Source organism: Pongo abelii, chromosome 5, assembly GCF_028885655.2.
Source record: "Pongo abelii isolate AG06213 chromosome 5, NHGRI_mPonAbe1-v2.0_pri, whole genome shotgun sequence".
In the NCBI taxonomy this organism is placed as follows: Eukaryota; Metazoa; Chordata; class Mammalia; order Primates; family Hominidae; genus Pongo; species Pongo abelii.
Window position 1 is genome coordinate 129,442,014 of NC_071990.2, and position 23,415 is coordinate 129,465,428.

At 33.2% G+C, this 23,415-nt stretch overlaps 1 protein-coding gene across 5 annotated transcripts in view; it reads right to left on the reverse strand.

The window, feature by feature from the left end:
- The window catches only part of PTPRK (protein tyrosine phosphatase receptor type K), a 559,501-nt gene that overhangs the window by 26,824 nt on the left and 509,262 nt on the right, over positions 1 to 23,415 (reverse strand). For 2 of the 5 annotated variants that reach the window (XM_054556726.2, NM_001131636.1), the window contains 4 exon segments: positions 17,581 to 17,719; positions 9,409 to 9,569; positions 3,049 to 3,233; positions 1,232 to 1,319 (listed from right to left, as the gene is read on the reverse strand). In XM_054556726.2, the coding sequence (XP_054412701.1) occupies positions 1,232 to 1,319; positions 3,049 to 3,233; positions 9,409 to 9,569; positions 17,581 to 17,719 (573 nt within the window). 5 annotated transcript variants of the gene reach the window in all.

Consider the following 23,415-nt stretch of genomic DNA (forward strand, 5'->3'; position numbering starts at 1 on the left):
CTTGAAGAAATATAAGAATGTTAGTGAACCTTGCTATTATACTTATAATATTGTGTGACTTAAGCTTCACTGACTTGAACCTTCATAGTTAGTGTTTAGGAGACATGAAATTGTCTGGTAAGTAATCATTTGAGTCACAGAATTGTCTACATAACTGAACTAGACTTAACTTCTAATTTTGCTTTTTAGTCATGACTTTAAATGGGTTGGATCCTTTTCTTCTGCACTTTACAGCAAATGAGCCACAGAATTAAAAAGTGAATTTTGAATTCCCGCTCTCAGTTTCTTACTCCCTGAGAATCAAGGTTAGATTTTGAGCTATTCATAAGATACTTTAAAATAATTTAAATTCAGAATAGAGTGGTCTAGGTAAATCAGCAGCTAGTTACAAGTGAAACTATCTGCTACTTTCTTTACTGATCCTGTGGTTTTGTCTGATAATGACTTTATTATCCCGTGTATATCTTGAGGACTTACTCAGGAAGAAGTCCCTAATGATAAATAATATCGAACAACTGGAGTTTAGACAGTGGCTCCAAGTAAGAATTAAAGGCATGTGGAAAGAATAACACCCCAATCTTGAATATGTTTCATGGGAGTGTTAAAACAATTTATAACTGAAAAGATCTTACTTTTTCATTATCCTGATAGTCTTAGCTGTTCAGTAACACCCCATGCATTTAAGTACAAACATGAAATCAAACAGCAAGTTATCTCCACAGGGTGAAGTGGCTGAGTCAATTTAATTAATGAGGATGATGACAATTTCAGAATCACTGCTAACAGCCAATGTTGTTTTTGTTTGTTGTTGTTGTTTTTTGAGACAGAGTCTCGCTTTGTCGCCCAGACTGGAGTGCAGTAACGCAGTCTCTGTTCACTGCAACCTCCACCTCCCGGATTCAAGAAATTCTCTTTCCTTAGCATACTGATTAGCCAGGATTACAGGTGCATGCCACCAAGCCAGCTGATTTTTGTATTTTTAGTAGAAATAGGGTTTTGCCATGTTGGCCAGGCTGGTCTCAACCTCCTGACCTCAGGTGATCCACCTGCCTTGGCCTCCCTAAGTGCTGGGATTACAGGCATGAGCCCTCAAGCCTGATTGTAAATGCTGTTTTAATATTAAGCAGATTACTTCATAAACAGACACACCACTCTCCGGGATTTTTCTTAAAGTTTAAAACCATATAAGCATATAATATTTACATTCACCAAGAATTGTATGGGAACTTACATGCTATAATGTTTCCATATCGGTTTTTTGCTCTATTTTGATCTTTTTTAGCTACATCCCAAGATGCTGACTGTCCTTCAAAAAAGCTCTGGGAAAACAAAACGAATAAGCAGACTGAATTTAATTCCTTTTTAAAAATCAGGTTTATCTGTTCTGAAGCCCCAAATAGTAAAAATCACTTTCTCAGAGAGGAAAGGAGTCCTACAGTAGTAAACAAGTTTCATTCTCAGACCTCAAAGCTGCTTTGTTGGATTCATACTTGTTCATCTTAAATTGGATTCAGGTCAAATCAAAGACAAAAAAATAACTTTAGAGAAAAAAAAATGGACTTGAAAGTATTTTAAATTTAAGTTCACTATAACGGAGGTAGAAGTAGAAAAGTATCATTCTTTTCAAAACGTATTGAATGATAATGCATCAAAACTGCAAAAAAACTTTTAGTGAGTATCTTTCAAGTGTGCATCATTTAGCATTTATAACAGTCGAAAGAAAACCTGCTTCCCTCCACAATTATTCATTAGATTGTGTGCAATACATCACATTTCAGTTTCTTTGAAGATCATGAAAAAGAGTGAGTCTTTATGACAAGGGACCATAAAAAAATTAAAATAGAGTCCCCTTCTTCAAGAATCTGGGAACAGATGAATTTGTTAACTAGTTTAATTACTATATGCAGCAATTTAAAACAGGTGTAAATTTCATTTTGCAAAAGAACTTAAACTTTGCTCAACACAGGAAATGGGGTCTTCAAAGAGCCAGTGGTCTTTGAAGCAAGGTACACAGCAATACACATGAAATGAACAAAAAGAACCAGCTCTGGCAGAATAGTCTAATTCCTTGTACTTATTTTGTTACCACGGCATAGTGTTTCTGGCATATATCTAAAATCAACCTTCAAAATTCAGAGGTAATTAACACTCCTAATTTAAGGTATACAAGTAATCCATAGATAAAATATGGAGTTTAAAAGATTCTTCATGAAATTGGATGTATTTTGGATGGTCTTTTCAAAGCAAAATATTACTTGGATTCTTTCACTTTAAATGTGTGCGTACTGTGATGTGTTCATGGGTAGTGGACTGGCTTCCTTCCATGCCCCAGATTGGTATTTCTCAGTAAGTGAAGGGTGGCAAAGGAACTATTTCCCTTTTGCTACATTGTGTGTGTTGGAATGTTTGGTTTTAAATCATTGCCTTTGTGAGATAAGTCCTGGTATTTTGGTTTGAGTAGGAAGAGGAAATAAGGTTGGAAGAAGAATTTCCCACTGCCTTCTTTTGGCTTCTCAGTGTTGTTTACTAGATTTGCAGTGCTCTATTTTTTTTCTCAGCCACCCTCAACCAATAATCCATAAAATTAAACTGAGAGTGGCAAGTAGTACATTTAGAGCACAAAGCTTCATCTGATTTCTCAATCATAAAGTCAACAAAAAAAGGGGCAGAGAAGTACCTGCTACTTGATTCATTCAAATGATAGAATCTGCAATGGAACAATGGGACCCAAAGGGTATTGCTACTTGATTTTTGCATGGGGAGATACACAAAGTGTTTTTTAATACCATAGTAAAATAAATTATGGAATCCAACATTAAAGATTCTTGTAATAAATTTAGACTCAGATATATCTCCAGTAAGTGCTATTTTCCCCATTCCCTTCCCATTCCCATGTACACACACTTGGCTGTACACTCATAAACACTAGATTAGAAAGCCTACAGAGCAATCACCTCCTTGTTGTGTTAAAGAGAGGGAAAAAATGCTAAATTCCACTGAGTATCATAGTTAAAAATCAAATTCAATACAGTATCGAAACTTATTCACCTCATATTCCTCTTTGAACCCATAGCTGTCTGATGTCTTCATGAGATTAATGTGCTGCAGTAAATCAGCTACCCTGATGGCTGGATGCAGCTGTCCTGTCTGGTAAGGGGATTCCGTCCCCTCACAAAGGTAGCGAGGTACATCTAGAAGGCGACTGGACTCTGCTGTAGCACTGTGGTTCTCATCTGGCATTTTTCAGATTTCAGAAGATTAAAAAAGAGACAAAGTTATCTTGTTTAATATATGTATCTATGCAATGAAGATTTTAAGACCTTAAGATCTTTCTGATAACAAGAGGAATTCTGGGAAAGAAATATCATACAGTGTAGGCCTAGACAATATCCCCAAAGACAAAACTCAAGGTTTCAGGTGAGAGTATATTATGTGTATATCAGCAAGACAACAGACGCTGTGAGATGCAGGGAGACATCTGATAGACCTTTTAAAAGCTTAAGTGGGAAATTTTGCTGAGTTGTTTTTCTTGCATCTATAGTCACAGCAGTATAGAGTGGGACCAGAGGACCCAGCTGTCAAGTGGAGGTGTTTTCATGGTCTATTAAGTTGACCAAACTCCTTCCCACCCATATCCCAACCTCCCTCAGAGATACCCGATCTAGGTGACCCATCCCCAAGGGGCTGCTCTTCTTGTTCTTGTGGTCCTATTCTCTGGGGCTTTTTACCACAACACACTCTGCACTGGGAAACATGGGCATTCCACATGATCACCCCCTGATGCCACTCTGTCTGCTAGCCAGACTACACGTGCATTTATATTCAACCTCTGCCGCCTTGACTTACTACTATTATTGTTTTTATTGCAAATGTATTTTGAGTCTCCTGGCCATGCTGCGAGAGAAATCAGGGTGTGCTTCTGGAGCAAAATGTGGGTTCTTCCCCTGGAAGTCATTTCTGGCTCCTCCAGGTTGAGTTACAAAGCTCCTTCTTTATGTTCCCATGACCTCTTATTCATTTTTACATGTCATTTCACTTGCTCTATATTTTAATCATTTATTTACTTGGCTATTTTCCTCACTAAATTCCAAACACACAGTACAGAGACAATATTTTTCTTTCTATTCCTAGTGCCTGATGCATAACAGTCACTCAATAAATATTCCAATGAATGAATTAAAAAGTCAACTGAATCCCTGACCACTCACAATTAAGCGTAAGTCCCTTCCCAATTGTGTTATTAGCTTAAAAAGAAAAGAAACTTTAAATTCTTTTTCTGTCATAAGAAGGAAGAAAAGAACAAGAACATTTTTGCCTATGAAGAATAAACAGTATTTTAATGACCGAAGTACTAAACATTACAATGAGAAGCATGCTCATATTTATCACATTTAAACTTACCACTTAAAAAAAAAACAACAAATGTTTTAAGGGGTATTACTTTGAAAAGCATTATACCGTCATACTCATTAACAGAAGAGAAAATACACTCTCAGGGGAACTTTTTTTTTAATGATAATGCATACTGTAGAGAACGATATTTAATTAACAGATAAGCATATTTCAAGTGCTAGTACATTTGCCTGTTCTATCACCAACTCTACAAATAGGATATGGCAAAAAATGAACTGTTGTCCCCATGATAAACATTTTTTCTTCCTGGAGAAGGGGAAAAAAAAAAAGAACCCTACAATCAGATTTGTGTGCCTCTGTAATTTAGCTTGATTGCATTTATCTTTACTCCCTCTTATTAAGCTGAATGGTTTTTTTTTTTTGCATTCATTCCTAAAAATACTACATTGAATAAAAAAATCCCTGATAGATTCTGTTGTGACCTAACCACTCAAGTGAATTCATGTCTTTTACTCAGATTTGCTCATCCCTCTACACAAAAACTTTGGCTAGCAAACATGATTCATGAGAGTTTCCTGTTCTCACTATGAGACCAAAGTCAATGGATCTACTTCTATTAAAATATTACAATCAACAGACCGACATAAAGAATAAATACATCTCCCCAGAAAAATTAAATTCAGAAGCAATTGATTTGGGCACTGCCACAGAATATACAGTTAAGGATGAGAAGTAAAGAGAACAGATAACGTCAGAGAGGCAAAATGCAATCACTCAAGCTGGAAGAAGGTAGCCAGGGCTCAGTGGAGCAGCCCCAGAGCTCACTTTTACCTGCTGGAGTAGCAGAATATTTACAATTGAAAAAGGCTCAGTGAGAAACACAGAATTCACCCATATTCCAAATCTTACAGATGATTGCGTCCTAATATAAAATAGACAGTGCCTTTTGTTTTGCATTAAGCTTTAATACAGTAGTACAATGAGCAGTAAGGTCTTTAAAATAATCACATATGCATTATTAATCTCAGTACATTTCCACCTCATTAAACCACCTAATAATGTGACTAGTAGTGAGGGTACATGTACTAATCATTATCCTTACTATACATTTAAGAATAATAACTTGAAATACATCCTTGATTGAAAGGTTTTCTAGAGTTCTTTGTAATACACTTACCTGTTATAGGAACTTAAACCCAATGAAGCAGTAAAACACAAAAACCAAAAATACGAATCAGTATGAAAAGTTTCTAAGCCCTTTTAAATCAGTAAGTATTAGCATTAAGCAATATTTGAAGTGATTTCAGAAACTGCATTATAAATACAAAAACGATTGGATGCAAAACTCTAAAGACCACAATCCTAAGAGTGATGAAAAATACAACAAATCATTTCTACATCTAATATGATTAATGAGATATTTAGCTTTTAAAGAATGCCAATATATTTTTAAAACCAGCTTGACTTTCAAAATTAAATAAATGTGTAATGAATGTTTATATAACTAGACTTTATGACTCTATTGTGTTAAATCTAGCTTTCCTTAAACATGAATATCCTTTTTCACAGGGAAAATTACTATGATAATTATTACAGTTTATAAAACTCATACACATCATCTAATTTTCTCTTTATAATAAAACCCTGTGAAAAAGGCATGGTAGGAATTATTATACTGTTTTACAGATGGGAAAACAAAGATGTAAGGTATTTTTATGAGTTCATATTGTAAATCCACAGGAGGACTGAGACTTGGACTTTATATATGTGTAGAAAATTATTGTAACGAAACTTTTAACATTTAGGCAACTAATTTTTTTCCAATTAGTTATCAATATTTTAATTGAAATTTATTTATTAACTTTATACTGACAGCATTCTACAGTGCTTAGCAGAAGATGACATTTTCAGAGGCATCTGATGTCTCCTTAATGATCCCCAGTGATCATGATTTATGGCTCCTCCCTGTGTGATAAGACCACTCCCTGGGGCAAATCCCCAGTTCACTTCCTAACCATTACTGGTGGACATCAAAGGGAGAGTGCAAGTAGAGATGAAGAACATTGACTTTTCAGATTATTTTAGAATATATATCCTTTATAGTAATTATAAAATTATAATTTTAAATATTTATTTTGGTAAATAAGAGGTATATTTTACAAAACTGAGTTAGTTGTGTTGTTCCAAAATATTTTAAAAATGCAATTGAACATTGATTGTATGTATAACAAAAATACAAGCATAAAATATAAGTTAAAGTTTTATGTTCACAAGAAATGTTAAATATAAACAACAAACATGACATTTGGGAATTTACAAGATATATTTATTTGATAATTTCCATATTTCTTTGGTTAAAGCTTAACTAGAAACACTGGTAAAATTGATATGGAACCTGTGAACATACAGGCAAGCTGATTACTAATCATTGGTGTATAATTAGTCAAGGAATAGGGTACGAAGTGAAATGAAACCCATTCCATTCTTAAATATATAGGTAGGTTTAAAAATTAATATAATTTTACATCTGTAAAAGTCTTGTCATTAGCAATAGCATTGTCTTAGATGTTATACAGTGGTAACCCAAGTAGCTTGTTCTAAATTTCTTGAAAGATAACATTACTTATCAGGTAAGGTTCATGTAGAATGTCAAACCCCACATCAAGATTTTAGCAACTTTGCCTACATTAAAACATTCTTAATAAAGACAAGAGGTAAAGCAAATGCACATAATCCTAATGTTCACTTGTAAATTTGTTCTTTTGTGGTTATAAATTAGGAGGATTTAGAAACATCCCTTTCCATTAGGTAGACTTTTACATATAAACTAGTTATTCAGGCAACATTGCACCCTGAGATGTATGCATTTGGCTTCATTCTACCAATTTTGACACATTAATATTAGTCAGACATTAAGGGCCATTGTAATTTTGCTCCAAATCTAACAACCAAGAATTGAAGAATACATTAAATAGCATGCCTTGCTAATTTGAAATCCACTAGATCTGATATTGGGTTGAACACAGTTGCTCTCTTTGATAATAACATGGCTGTCTATTTTCAAAATCAAGCTGCCTCCTGCACTGTAAATAATCTCTATGTGGGTAAACCCATGCAAGGAGGTGTGATCCATGCAATGAAAAGATGATAAAGATTTAGGGCCTCACCTAACACAGCAGTCGGTACAAGTGGATCATTGGGCACTGCAGGAAAACAAAGCTCATGAAGGAATATATTGCTCTAAAATTGTTTTTTAAAATCTTTTTTCTTTAAAATAGATTTATGCTTTCTTAAGAAACATAATTATTAAACTTTCTCAGATTACTGTATTCTGCAAATGTAAAATTTTCTCCCTCAGCTTGGGTTATATCTAAACATCAAGAGAGGTGTATCTATAATTATAGTTCAGAACTCTGTTTCATTTAAAAAGCCAGAAGATTCAACTTGACATTAAAAATTTTAACAAAAAAAAACCCATGTATTTTAGATCTATCAAGTGTAAGGTATTTAAAGAAATAATTATCTCATATTCATTCCAAATAATTTTTTTTCATTTATCTGTGGGAAATAGATTTAATCCTTTCTCTAAGTTCATAAGTGGATATTTATAGTTACACTGCTGAATTCAAACTTTCAAATAAGGTCCTAATGTAGGCAATAGATAGACAAGTTTGGGAGGCATGAATGCTTTCAAACCCTTAATTGATTAAATATTAAATTAAGTAGTTAAAGAGATGATACATCTTTATTTTCCGCAAAACTTACTTTCAACAGTAATAGCATTTTACGTTTTTCTCAATCATTTATCTATAGTGAAATAAAACTAAAATAGATCTGAAAGGCCCTGTCATGATTATAACTAAATTCCAAAATAACTCATGTATAGCATTCCTAACTACTAATTTGGTATACATATATACATAGAAAATGATGGGCTTCATTTTAGATCCAATAGTTACTGAAAAATTTCTCCAAGCTGAACAATTCAGAAAAAAATTTCCCTCTTTACATACAAGCATACAACCTACAAATACTTTGCTTTCAATCTTACTGTTACATATGTTCATAGTTTGTACAGGAGATAATACTTATATTGTTTCTTTGCTTATACCCATGTTTTCCAAACCGGGGTGAGCATATCTCTAGGATCTGAGCCAAATGCCGTAAGGCCCAAGTTATACAAGGCCAGTATACTCAAGAGATATACCTGATTTGCCTGCCTCAAGCATCAGTTTTACTTGAGGATTTGAAGAAACAAAGTTAGGCAATTTCACTTAAATTTAATTAACTTAAACAGATGCACTATAGAACAGAATATAACATTCATATGAAATTTGAAAATAAACAGTAATATTGATTCTGGGGTAATTATTAAAATCATCTGCTTTTAAATGGTACTTCAGTGGAAATATTTTAAAAGCCTTGCCTTCATAGACCAACATTAGGAATTTTCAAGACAGATAGATGGATGAATTTCACTATTCCTTGCAAATCTCCCAATTCAAGTATACTTTTGGACTTCACACCAGATACTTAAGAGCATGTAGACTAATGTTTCCCTGAGTTAACTTTTTAGTATCGCAATTTTCCAGGAGTCTACAATATACTACTTTAATGGAATGATTTTACCTATGTCAATAATTCTCAAAAAGAATTACTGTTTCCTCTTATCGCAAAAGAGACTTTCATCTTACACAAAGGAAGATGCAAATGAAAAAAGAATTATAAATTCTGACATGAACTAACTTTTTGTAGGCAATTGTGTATTTCCACTTAAAGCAAAGACATGTGCTATGGACTGAGTGGTATATGTTTGGAATATCCCTTGTGATACAGTAATAAAATTCATAGCGTTTGAAGTTAAACTAAATCTAGTATCAATCCTGATGAGAATCCTTCTTGTAAATTCCATAATATTCTCCATCTCTTTCTCTTCTTTCTAGCTGCTTCTCCCCTCACTTTCCTACTCTCTCTCATTACTCAAAAGGTAACGTGTAGAATTCAAAGTGAAATGAGTCGTAATATCATTTATTAAAATTTCAATGAAAAACTTACATCTTGGACTAAAGTTGTGTTGGTCCATGAAGGTGATGGAAAGAGGATCTTCTGCATGCAGAGTGCTCTGATCAGCATAACTTCGATCCATTGCATTCACCATGTGAGTCATCTCCTGCCGGGTATTCCCCATGGCATCTTTGCGTTTTTTAGCAAGTTTGCTGCCAAGGCAAATACAAAAGGGAGTCCTTAGTGTTTGAGGCTTGCAGGAGAGTTAACACCAGCAATAAATAGTTCAGGTGAGCCTGAGGATAATGTTACAAACATGGTTTAGAAACCCCAAGCACTGGTCACAATTTCAGGAATTAAGTTTGACATTCAAACAATTATATTTGCTCCTTGCTATAAAAGTATTTTGTCAGATGCATATTTCAATATTCAAGCTGTCAACCCAAATCTCTCATCATTTCCTGTTCTCTTAAATATCATAAAATATAATTATATTTATTACAAGCAAAATAAATACCTCCTTACTAGAGTAATTCAATAAATATTCAAGCTAAAGCCAAGTTTTGATACGCCTGGGTAATTCATTCTTTTGATCAACTTTTAGTTCCTTTTAGAAATAACATGACTAACTTTTCAAGTCTGTTTTACTGTAGCCACCGAATTAAAACAAAGACATGTCCCATTCTTCATTCTCTGTGCTATTAAGTAAAAATGCAATGTGTAGCATTAACATATTTAGCAATATATTTATAACATTAATCAGAAGCTAATCTGAAGACTTTTAGAATAAGCCACTGCTAAAAAATTTCAAGCACACATGAATATATAGGATTAAATCATATACTGTGTAAGAAAAGTAGTGAGAAAAGTTTTAAAATATAGTATGGAAAGACATGAAAATTATCATCTTGGAATATTCACATGGTCAAATATTAAAAATGTGTTTTCTAATTAGAACCACATGGCATACTATCAACTAATTACAGCAATGCTTTATAAATGCAGAAAGGCATATGATTTAAGGGATTGGCTATTAACAGCATTAGAATTATGAACTACTCAAATATTGGCATGTTTATCTTACATATCATGGATGTAAAATATATTTTAGTTCTTTGTGAATGTTACACATGAAACATCCAAGAAAAAGGGCTATTAAAGGCACATACAATATTTAAATCACACTAACAATAAAATTTATATATAAATAAAGGCATTCTAAAAGCTTGTAATAGGCAAATTGTGTTACTAAGTTTATGGCCACAATTTAGATTGCCTTGGAAATCTTCTTTAGTTGTTTTAAGAACGTCACTCCTTCACTAGATTATAAGCTAAGCCATTCTCTTCTGATCCTCATTAATATCCAAACCAGAGTAAATGTACTACAAATACTACAAAGGTTCATTTAAAAGATCGAGTTTATGTATAAAGTCTTTTCCTTTACAACCTTAATCTAGCAATTGGAGGACTGTTCCAGTGTAGGATATATTTTCTCTGAGAATTACAGTACTTGGCCTCAGGGCGGTACATACACAACACACACGACACACGTACACAGCAGATCTGACACTATGTTGTTTAAGATAGTCATAAGGTAAGATTCGAGGATGGAGATGGCTATTTTAGAAATAATAATGATAATCACAGAATCACAGTATTAGTAATAAGACAAAGTGTAACAAGAACTATTACCACCACCAACATAACTACCACTACACCATCACCACCATCATTTATTAGCAACATTTGTGCTATACATTCAAAGAGCTATTAATTTTTTTCTAGGCTTGCGGGTAAAAATCCTTTATGAATATGTAGGTTTCAGACAGGTAATATAAATGAGTGCTGCTGTCAGTGGCAAGATACCATAAGGAAGGGTAACGGCTGTGAAGAACTGGAAAGCAGTTTAGGGGCAACTTGCCTAAGTGACTACTGGCATTTGATCCCACTGTTGAACTTCTTTCTGGCTTAATTTTCTTTTTTTCAAAGACAAGCCATGAATCTGATTGATGTTAATCTTCTTGATTTTTTCAAGTGATTTTATTTTTTGAAACAGTGTATGGGCCACATGAAACATCATAAGGTCACATTTAGCCTACGGACTTCCACTTTCCAAACTTCCCACTAGGCCATCACACAAGATGTTTGTTCTTTAATCTGCAACATTTTTTTGCCTGTAATATCTGGCTAAAATCTATCTGTTCTGTCTCAGTATAATAGACACTTCACCAGGGAGGCTTTATATGACTGACTCCAAAGCAACCTTTCTCAAGTTAGGCTAGGTATTTTCTATGCTACCACATTCTTCCCCTGTAATGAGTGTTATTGATTGATAGGTGCAAATATCTTTCAATTGTTTTCCCCACTATGTGCTCCACAAAGAGAAGGATGATCTGCATAGCCTTGGCACTTGACGCAGTGTCTGGCACATAGCAGGCTTCAATAAATACTTGTTAAATAGATGAATTAAGCCTGTTACATACTTGGCACTTTTCATTTGTTAACTCAGTTCTCAGATCAATCTGCTGAAAAAGGCACAAGGATTCTAATTGTATAGATAAGTTCAATGAGGCTCAGGGGAGTTAAATAACTTACCCAAGGTTATTTATCTAATAAGCAATGAAGAATGACCTGGTTCTAAAGGCTAAGCTCTTACGCTGTATCTGGTTGCTTACACTTTTTAAATTGACACATTTCAAAGTGGCACTACTTACTCTAGGAGTTGAACACTAGTTAATATACACCAGTATTTACTCTAGCAGTTGAACACTAGTCGTTATAAATTTCAGCAAAATATATAGAATAAATATTTTGCCATTTGTAAATTTTAAAACAGCAAAAATTGCTTTAGGAAATAACTTTCAATCTTTGTTTCTGGGATAAGAAGAATAAATTCATTTCTCAAAAAATATGAGAGACTGAACTGAATAAAAATAGCACAAACTGAAATTTGGATTCAGAACAGTGTTAAAATTTTGAAGATGGGCAGTTCAAAGCCAATAGAAAAGAAAAATTTAAACCCTGAGGCTTTACTTTAAAATATGTGTAATTTATATGTAGTTCATGATTGGAGAAAAACGAAGTAATGAATTTGTCAAATTCATGATAGGTTAAAATTTTCATGCAATGAAGGACTTTAACTTTTCAGATTCACAAACCTAGATTAGTTGACAAATTATGGGGAAATATGACCTTTGTTAATATCTGCCAGCCATGAATTATCAGCTTGGTTTTTATACCTCAATCCTCACAACAACCCTGTGAGGTAGGCTTTCATTCAAGTTCTTCTAAAACAAAGAAAAATTGACATCAGTGTTAAGTGTTTTGATCCAAAACAGATAGTTACTACGACAATGCCAGTGAATATTAGCTCAAAGATCACATCTGGTTTTCTTTTAAGCTCTTCTCTAATTTATATCTATTTTTATTTTTAAAAACCCCTCTAATCCAGATAAGCATCACTAGGTATGGTTAAGCAGCCTTTAAAAGCATATCTCTGTGATAATCTCTGTAGTTATGATTAAAATTACCAGTAGCCCTATGTACTATAATAATATTAGTATAACCTGTTACCTTGTCTGGAACACAGAAATGTTGTCTATCCACCAAAAAAGGGAATCCCATTTTAACATCAGAGCTACATCAATGGTTAATGTTAAGCTTATTGACAGTCTCATAATTAAATACTTAGTGATTCCAGTATGTTTGATGCTTTGTCTCCTCCTGAGTAACTAGCATACATAATGCGCACTTCGGAACAGTTAAGCAATTCATTTTGCAACTACTTTGAGTTTGACAGATGTGCAAATGACTTTAATTATCAAAGCAGCCAACAGCACAAACTTCTGCAGGTGGATGTATGGGTGGGCCATAAAGGGGGAAAGTGCTCCATCATTGTATGAAATGGTACAGTTGATTATCTCTGGCTTCATCAAACATAATTTAACAAGGATATTATGATTCATCACAATAAGTTAGGAGCACTGTTAGTGTACAGCTGCTTGGTTTAGCAGATTTTAGGAAGCAAAATGTTTATAATATTTAAAATGTTGGCAGAATTGTGTTATAGTCATGGAGAATGGAGACTCTTAAAAAGGTTTTGTTGTAAAGCTAGCTTGAATTTACCTAGTGATTTAAATGCTGTGGGATATGTGCCCCAAACATACTTAATTTCAATCTTTAAACCTTGAAAGGTGGTGGATCAAATACTGGTCAAGCAAAGTCCAAGAATGCTTTGCTGTAATGTTCCTTTGATTTAGATGAAAAACTACTCTGGCATATAAGGTGATAAGCTGAAAAATGACTCAGGAAATAGAATGGACCATCTTCTCCATCCTTATCCAAATGAACATACCATGCTTGAGTTTCGGAAGAGTTACAGACTCTGGAAGAGAAAAGGAGCAATGTGATGCCTATATCTGTTCCTAGTTGACAAAGGTTTTTTTGGCTGTAGTTTTCGAAAACATTTGTCCTACTTAAGTTAAAATAAACTCATTTTTTTCCTCTAAAAAGAATTTTTATTTCTTTGTTGCTGCAACACCATGATTCTTCTACTTTTTTTTCTTTAACAAAAGCACAATGATTGCCTTAATGGCCGGACCAAAGATGTTCTGAAGTTATAACCCATCCTGGATTCCTAGAAATATGGAGAAAGATGTTATCACATGCAGACCTGAACTAATTTGCATCCCATAAAGGCATTTTGAGTGTTCCATAAATACACCACTTGGCTCATTTTGTCAGACATAACGATGCTACATAAAGATAGTGATTTGTGAGTTACAACCACTATCTCTTCTTTACCAGATGAGTGAAGTGCCATATTGCTAAGATAAGGTACAGGTTTAACTTTAGTAAATAAATTATGTTTTTGGCTCTAGACTAAAGCTACTTATGGAAAATTATAACTAAATTAAAAGTAGCTGGACATACAGAAATACAATATCCCTTTTTAAAAAGATTGGCAAAATAGGTAATAGATAAAGTTTATAGTTTTAGAATCTGAAAAAACTTTTTTTTTTTGAAATGTCACCAAAATTGCAAGCATTCTGTTTTGTTTTTGAAAAGGGATACTGCATCCTTAACACATGTAAAGTTGTACATCACCCATTTTCTACTTACAGGTAGTAGGAGTAAGAATAGTAGCTCCTCCTGGCAAGCAAATCACAGACAGTGGAAAAAGAGAAGCAATGGTGAATGAAAAGCGTGACTCTGTCACATTCAATAAAGCAGAAAAATGTGCATTAAAAAATAAAATAAAATAAAATAAAATTCATGTTCTTTTTTGCTTTGCATTTCAATTTGCTCATGCATTGTTAGTTTTTTTGCCATGCAATTAAACAGACAGATATGCAATATAAAAATAAAATTTAAAATACATAATTTGGAAAAAATAACATGCTGATATTTCTTATTGCCAAAAAATTGAAAAATTAAATGGATTGTGTATTTTCAACATGCAGTTAAGCATAATATCATCCATTACCATCTAAATATGACAGATGGAACAGCTGTGCATAGAACTTGTGTACTATATAGATTATTTTTCTTTAGATACAAAACATAAAGATCTATTATGTTAATATATCATATATACAGAATAACACCTAAACTTCTACAAACAAGTTATTATATCTTAATGGTACATAGGTATATACATATGTTATGTGAATATACATATATACCATATACTATATATACACAGAGATACTTCTACAGTAGATGCATGTGAACATGATATCATACACAAACATTTACTGTATTGAAACATAATTTCAAATTTATGTTTGAGTTATTAATGTGTTCATGCTGTGCATGTAAAATATAATACACAACCAATGAAAAAATGGCATACATTTGGAAATAATTGAATAGCGATTAAATTAAAAAATGACATTGCGTTTTGAAAGATGCAATATCCCTTTTCTTAGCCTAAAAACTTACTTTATACATATCCTTAGCTGTAAAACTTTACTCAATTGAATTACACACCATTCTTTTGCAAAACAACCAAAAAGACATGGAACTGTTTTCCGCATAAGAAATATATCTACATGTATTCATCCCAGTGAGGGATAAAGTCAAACTTAACAATTTCCCACTAAAATGTAGATAAGAGGCTAAAGTAATTTCCTTTTCCATTATTTTTATTATAAATTTATATATTAAAAGGGAAACATTTTATATTAATAGTTTTAAGCTATACTTGATGATAATATCCAATGCAATGCTGCTATATCTATACTTTTTTATATGTGCGATAAACATACTTGTGATTAAAGCATACATGGTACATGTGTGACACGCTACATATGAGTAAAAGTCATTACAAAATTGCTTTGGTAAGTATCAAGTAATGTAGATATAAATACTATATATTAGAAGGTAACATATCTAAATAATGAAACCTGATCTATCTATAAAAGTGCAGCTTTTCCTGGACATAAAGGTGATGGTGAGGAACAGAAGCAAAAGCCCTAGCATACTTTCCATCAAAAGACAATCAAAGCATAATTATGAAAGCTCAAATGTTAAATATTTTAATAGAGAGGCTCATTAACTTAACCATTTAATATGTGAACCAGAAAATCTAGTTGTTATATTACACAATTTTAGAGAGCTGTCAGAGCATTTTACCTTCCCCCAAAATCTTGCTTAGTGATGGTTTTAGCATACTTTAGGAAGTTAATTTTTCAATTTTTTCATTATTGCTAAATCAGAGGCCTGGATAGGGAGAGTTATCAAGACAAATGAATGTTTTCAAATAAATAACAAATAAAACTGAATAGTTTAGCCCAATTCTAGCTGAATGAGGACATAATCAGAAGCCACTTTCATGTTTATATCCAATCTGAAGTGACCAGAACATTGTGAAGCAATGTTTAGTTAACTTTACTCTCTAAATTGTTTACTTAAGTCTCCAAATACACATTTAAACTAAACAGAGACATAAGGTCCGAAGGTTACATTTGGTGATTTTTATTGATCTTTACTGGCAAATTTTTATTGCTAAAATACTTAAAACTTTTGCCTCACATATGATGTATTTTCCAACCACAGAGGGAGACAACAGCAAGAGAAAGCACTATTTGGGGAAAGCACGTATGTAGCTAATTTAACACAAAACACTATAATGCATACCTAATGTTTCTAATGCAGATGTGTCTTCTCCAACATATATATCTCCAGGGGATAATTGTAAAGAGGCAATATATTAAAATAAACTCTGATGGAATCATTAAAACATGTAGTATGAGTCTTATCTATAACGTTAATGCTTTATTTCAAGTATAAAATAACTATAATAGTAAACTAGATAATTTAATGTAATATAAGCAACATCATTTATTATATTTTTCAATAGAATTCACTGATCACAACCACTTCTATACACCAAACTATTTTAGGACTGTACTTTTGCTTATAAATTTTTTTTTTAAAGTCCTTCCAAATTGTAGCATTATCCCAAATACATGATGGGAAGGATTAGAGTGCTATATTAGTTTCCAAGACAATGCCTTACAGATTTATGGCATTTTATATAATGTACAAAAGCTCAAATTATAAAAACTATGTACTTTGAAATGCTTTTCATCAGGAATATACTTTGGTCTCCAGAGCAAAGCTCAGTTTAAATTCCAGTAGGTCTTAGTATTTTCAAGTAACTTCAGAAGATGGTGATATTAGTTGATATAGTATAAAAAATTAATGTTCAATTAAAACAATTTACTCTCTATTTTAAAAGGCTAAAATTTTTAGTCAATGAATATTTAATGTACAGTTTTACTAAATAATGTTTATATTCTTCACATATCTTATTTGTAGCCAAGAAGTAGAAAAATACAGAAAAAGAGCACAAAATCATTCCTAGACCACAGCCCAAGTATCACAATAAATCCACATTTTGCCATTGTTAATAATAACACTTCAAATATAAGATAAATTATCTCAAGTACCTTTGCATTTGAGACATTTAAATTCGGACATTAATTTCTAGGTCAACTTAACAAAAAGCATATGTTTATATCCAAAATTAAACTGCAAATAACCAAATAAAAATTTATTAGAAAGCATGTCCAATAGACTCAGGTGCTGACAACATTGTTAAAATTAAAATTTTCTTCCTGTTGTTTGTTCTCATTTAAAGGATCTTGAGAAAAACAGGTTTTTAAAACCAGTGACATAAATGGTAAGTGAGCGGGACAGGACAATATTAGGCCTTACCTCTTTTTTACAATTAATATGACAACTAGGAGAAGGAGGATGAACACCAAAATTCCAGCACTAATTCCTGCTATTTTCACCACTCTATCTGTCTGCTTGGCGGGATCTGGGATCACTTCTGGTTCTTCTGTTGCTGCTGCTAAATGAATAAAAAAAAAATCAGTTACTGAAAGAAGCTAATAATCACAGAAAAAAAATTATTCTCAGTAATTATCTCCAATAAACACAACTTGTTTATTGTATATTGATAAAAATAATCCCACAATGTAAATACAGAAGCATGCTAAAATACAATATGAGATTTAGGGCCGAGGTAAGGAAATCTTTCTGACAAGAGGTTTTGTTAACACAAAAAATAAAACAAACCTCCAAAATAAATATCAAAGAGAATGATGAACTAGTTTCCCCAAGTGTCCTTGAAAGTCAGAACATAAGGTTTTCTAGCAACTAGTACATTGGAAAGAGATGGAGTCAGATTTAGAGGTTTATCAGTCAATTCAGCAAATGCTTCTTGACTCAAATGCCAGGTGGTATGCTTGGTGCTTTAAGGCAGTGTTAATGGTACTTGTCTCGGACAGAAGGGGTCAGGTTAAATAAATGCCTAATATAACTGCTAGAAGCATGTGTTTATGATTTAATATATATAATTTGAGATGAATAGTTGAGTTGGCACAAGAGAAGAATAGGCAAAGAAAAACAGACACATCAAGGAATATTTCAAATTCTTTTATTAAATAAAACCCAGATAATAAACTTGGGAAACAACTTTGAGAAGATGATTATTTTTAAAAACTTCTTTGTATGCTCTAACTTCCTTTCTTTCTCAAAACCATCTGACTACTCATCATACACACAATCAATTAAAATTATAAACTTTAACTCCTTTACAAGCCCCAGTAACTCTCTGAGGACATTTTCCTTTTACCTCATTTACCTTGAAAATTGACAAGGAAAGTATTATTACCTACACTTTATCGATAAAGGAACTGAGGCTTAGAAAGATAAGGATAGTTTATAAATTGCTCAAAAGCAAAGAAAAAAATCTACTATATCTTCTGTCTTTTAACACAAAATATCACAATGTCTCCAGATCCATGGCTCCTACTGCTAAAAATTGGTGTAACAAGAGCCCAGGTGAGTCTCAGGATTAGACAATTTGGGAAATTGCCTTGAAGCACCGAACACAGCACCTTGCACTTGGAGTCAGGAGATGGTGTCCACATGAACAGATACACAAAGAAATCTTTAAACCTAACCTCATATCTTTCCAGTGGACAATTTGTTAATTAGCTCTTAAGAATCAATCATTTGTCTACATTCTGATCCTTTCTTCTTAATCTTCTCCTCTTGGCTTCTCTACCCCCCTCCCCGCAACCCATAGTTATATACATCCAAGTATCTGATCCACTTTTCCCAACAGCCACAGATTCTGCCAAAAGGAGACTGTTGTGGTTAACTATTAATTTCTCAAAGTAAGAAATCTGAAAGAATAAATATATCTAATATAAATATCATTATATAAAATGGTAATTTAAAGCTAAACCGGTGAGAAAGACATAGTTCAAATAAAACCGTCAGAACAGTTAACTTTGTAAAACAATTCACTATAACTGTCTTAATTTATCTTATTTCAATTGCATAAAAACTTCTCCATAGACTAGATTCGGTAACTATTATTCTCAAGCAGAAAAAGCAAGCCTTTGGCTGGTGTATTTTGGGAAACTAAGGGAGATTCCCCTTCTGACTTGACCCCTTCCATATATTCCAGCTGTAGGGAATTTCTAACCTCATAATTATGAACAGAGATACCTCAAGGCTCTCAAATTATTTTATGGTTGAATTTACCAAAACATGTAGTAAATATGTTAGAGACCTTTTCCTTTCCAGGGCGATGTTAGAAATATATACATATATCTATATCTCTACATATGTAGCTATTGAAAACAGGTGGAATATATTACAAAGTTGAATGAAAAAACCTAAAAGGAACATAGTCATTGCTTGTAACTCAAATTACATTGGTTTGGCACAGATACCACTTCAAATAGGAAGAGAAACAGAAGTTTGATGTAGAAATCCCTAGAAAAAAAGCTTTAGTCCATGCAACAAATCATCATTATTCACTAATTAAAGACTACTTTCTTCAGGTTCTATGAGACACTTGGTTTTCAGGGGCTAAAGATAATGATCCCTTAGCGATTTTTTGACATATCTAAGTTATAGAATCAAATGTTTCTGAAAATTCTCTGGAAGAGCAGTTCTTGCTTAATGAGGTCAGTATTTTTCATAACAGTTTAATTAAATAAAATACATGCTATTATGGTATAATTTTCTAAATATATTATACTATAAGTCGCATATGCTACATTTTACAAAAATCTTCAGAGCCACTAATCCCCACCAGAAGCAGATAATGTATATGGGTACAAATACAATATATATAATGTATGTAGGTGCAAATATAAATTATCATCATGAAGTAAGAACAGCAGTTTTAATACTATTACCTAGGTTTAGTAATAAAATAACAGAACTGACATGAGGGTGATGGGTAAAACAATTTCAAACTCAGGGGATGAAGAAATTTTTAAGATCTTACAAGTAATATAGATAGGTTAATGAATTCATGTAAACATATTTCCAGAAATAAAAAGCCAAATCTGAAAGTAATTTTTTAAACATAGATAGAAACTAAAACGCTTGCAGGTGTACCAAGAGTACAAAGCATTGAGACTTTCATAATCTATTATGCAAATCAGAGATATTAAAGTCATAGTCCATATGTCTTTGTTAAAGACTGGACTTCAATTCACATTTACCAAGTGGTTAATGAAGAAAAATAAGCCCATTAAGTTATTTATTTGAGTTGGGTAAGGCTGCCTGTCTGTCACGACAATTCTTGTGCCAAGAGTTGTTCACTAATCTTCAACATAATTATTAAACTTAAGTATAGAAGTCTAATCAAATTCTCCAAATACATGTGATTTGGTGGTTGTTTTCCTTGACTGTGAATTCTCCTCAAAGTCTTTAGCTGTGGCATTTATTATTATCATTACTATTACTACTATGAACAGTAGTTTTTACTAAATATGTCTGTATAGATTTATTAGTTTGGATATTTTAATCACATGTATCTTTTTAAGTTCTTGGCCTGCTATAACCGAGGAACATGAATATCCTATTTAAAATCATTCAAGCTTAGAAGATTCATTAAAGGAAATACAAGCAGTAGCCCCTAAGTGAGCATTTTCCATTTTCTTCAAAGAGAGCAAAAAACTATTATAGTGGTGGTGCCCCCTGAGTTCTGTTTATAATTTATGCACATACACAAAGACAATGTGGAGCACCTTTTTCAGAAATGCTTTCCTTGGCCATAAATCTTTACCATATTTTTTTATCTGCCAAAGAACATATAAGGAATCCCTAGTGTTCAGAAGCCAAGAGCAGCATAATTCTTTGTACAGTGAGAAAAAAAACTAAGGCACAATTTTATTTTTATTGAGCAAATTTCTAGGATGCATTTTGGGGGGTAAAAATAGCTAAAGTGACTTGATCAATTGTGTCCTTGCTCCCACTACTTAAAAATGAAATAGCTTTAAAGTCACACAAATTTACCTAAAAAATTAAAACTATCTTAATAGCTGTGATTAGACAAATTCATTCTTCTACTTTCATAATGGACATTAGAGATAGAAGCCTCTAAGTACAATGTATTAAGTAATCTTATGGTGTCTTCAGAGACATTATTGTCACTCAAATTCTGCAAATCCTCCCGGTATTTCATTAGTGCTTTCTTCCTTTTTCAGTTATAGATCTGAGAAACTGTTCCCACTCATGTCCCAATCATTCTTTAAGATCCTACCAGCAGGCTTATGTCCCCCATCCATACCAAACCACCATAACCAATGTTTCTAATGACTTGCAAGTTTCTGAATTCAATGTGTATTTTTCTAGTCTTATTTTATGTGACCTCTTAATAGCATGTGACAGTCCTGTCTACTCCCTCTTTCTTGCAACACCCTTTTCCTGGGACTTCCATGAACTTGGGTACCTCCTAGTTTTCTTAGGACTCTGGTCTCTCCTTTCCAGATTTTTGTTTGCTCATCTCTTAAAAATAGGTGCCCCTTTGAGTTCCTCAGGGACCTATGCCTCTTGACACTGTGTTCCATACCTTCTGGCTTGGTGATCTTGTCCATTTTCATCTCTTTAGTTACCATCCTGAAAACTGATCACTCTCTAATCGATATATCTCTGACCAAAAGTTGCAACCTGAATTCCTGACCCATGGAGTCATGTGATTAATATGTCTTCACGTCAATGTATGACAGTCACCTTAAGCACACCATGTCCAACCTGAACTCATAATCTTATCTCATGCCAGTTCTTTTTCTAGTGTATCCCCTTTCAGTAAATGGCAAAACTATCCATACAGTTCTTCAAGCCAGAAACCTATGCATCATCCTTGAATCCTCTACTTGCCTTATCTCTAGGATTAAAATTTATCATCCAAATTGGGATGCTTTTGAAGGAAAACAAAAACCGGAATTATCTTGGGCAAAGTGGAATGCACAGTCATGTTCTCACACAATTAGTTACAAAATTATTACTTCCTAAATATTCTTTGTCATCACTTTTCCCATCCTCACAGCTACTACCTTCATTCAGATCAGTATCATCTCAGCCAGATCACACAGCAGCCACCTATGTTAAATCTCTGAATATACTGTCTGCCTGTTCCACCTCAAAACCCACATTGTAGCACATGGTATTTTCTAGGATTTCTACTGTATCATATCACTCCACTGATTAGAGCCCTCCAATAGCTTCCCATTGCTGTTAAGGTAAAGCCCGTGAGAGCAGAAACCGTATTTATTTTGCTCACCATTGAATTTCCAATAGGACCTAAAAAGGAGCAACACAATAGAAAATATTAGTTGAATAAATGAAAGAACGCCACTAAGCCTGCCTAAGCTAGGTTGCATTGGCATACAGAAAATCAGTTATCTCCTTAAAAAACACAAGGATGTCTCTGATCAGACATATCTCTTACTGTTGTGGATATTAACATAAGATGAACTTGATACAAACATTTCTGAGTTGTCTCTGGAAATTTCAAGCCCCTTTGTTACATTCTTTTATAGAGCTACCTGTTTCCACCATCTGTCACCACCTATCACCAAACCAATGTGCAAGAAAAGTCCAGTGTCACCGAAAGCACAAGGGATTGGATCAGCAAGACTGTTTTGATTCTTAGCTTGTTCTCTTATCTGTTGTGTGACAATGAGCAAGTGAGAATCTTTTAGAGTGAATGCCTTCATCTATAAAATAAAAATAACATTACCCAACTTGTGTAGCTTTTAGGAATACCAAGTAACATAATGGTGTGAAAGGTTTTTTGTAAACTAAAACACATGGGATAGTAGAAATAGTAGTAGATGCTGCTGCTCTAGGTAGAGATAATCTAGATGTCAGTTCTTTGGGTCCATTACATAGAAATGAAAAACTATGAATAGGAAAAATGAAATTACTGAAAAACAGCTTTTAAAAAATCTTAGCTGCCTATTATATAAATATAGAATGACAGGTTTTGTAAAGCACATGTTATTTATTACACAGGCTGCCACACTGGACGCCTAACCTTATGGGCGTCTTGAAATATGTATTATTTAACTCAATGATCTTTTGAAGTAATTTGGCTTCCTCATTGCATGTGATCTTATGAAACTTGCCCAGTATTAGATCACTGATTAAAACAGGGTCTACCAAAGATTTTACTGGCGAGAAAAGAGAGCAGCTAAATGCCACGTGCTTTAACAGTAGTTGGAAAATAATTTA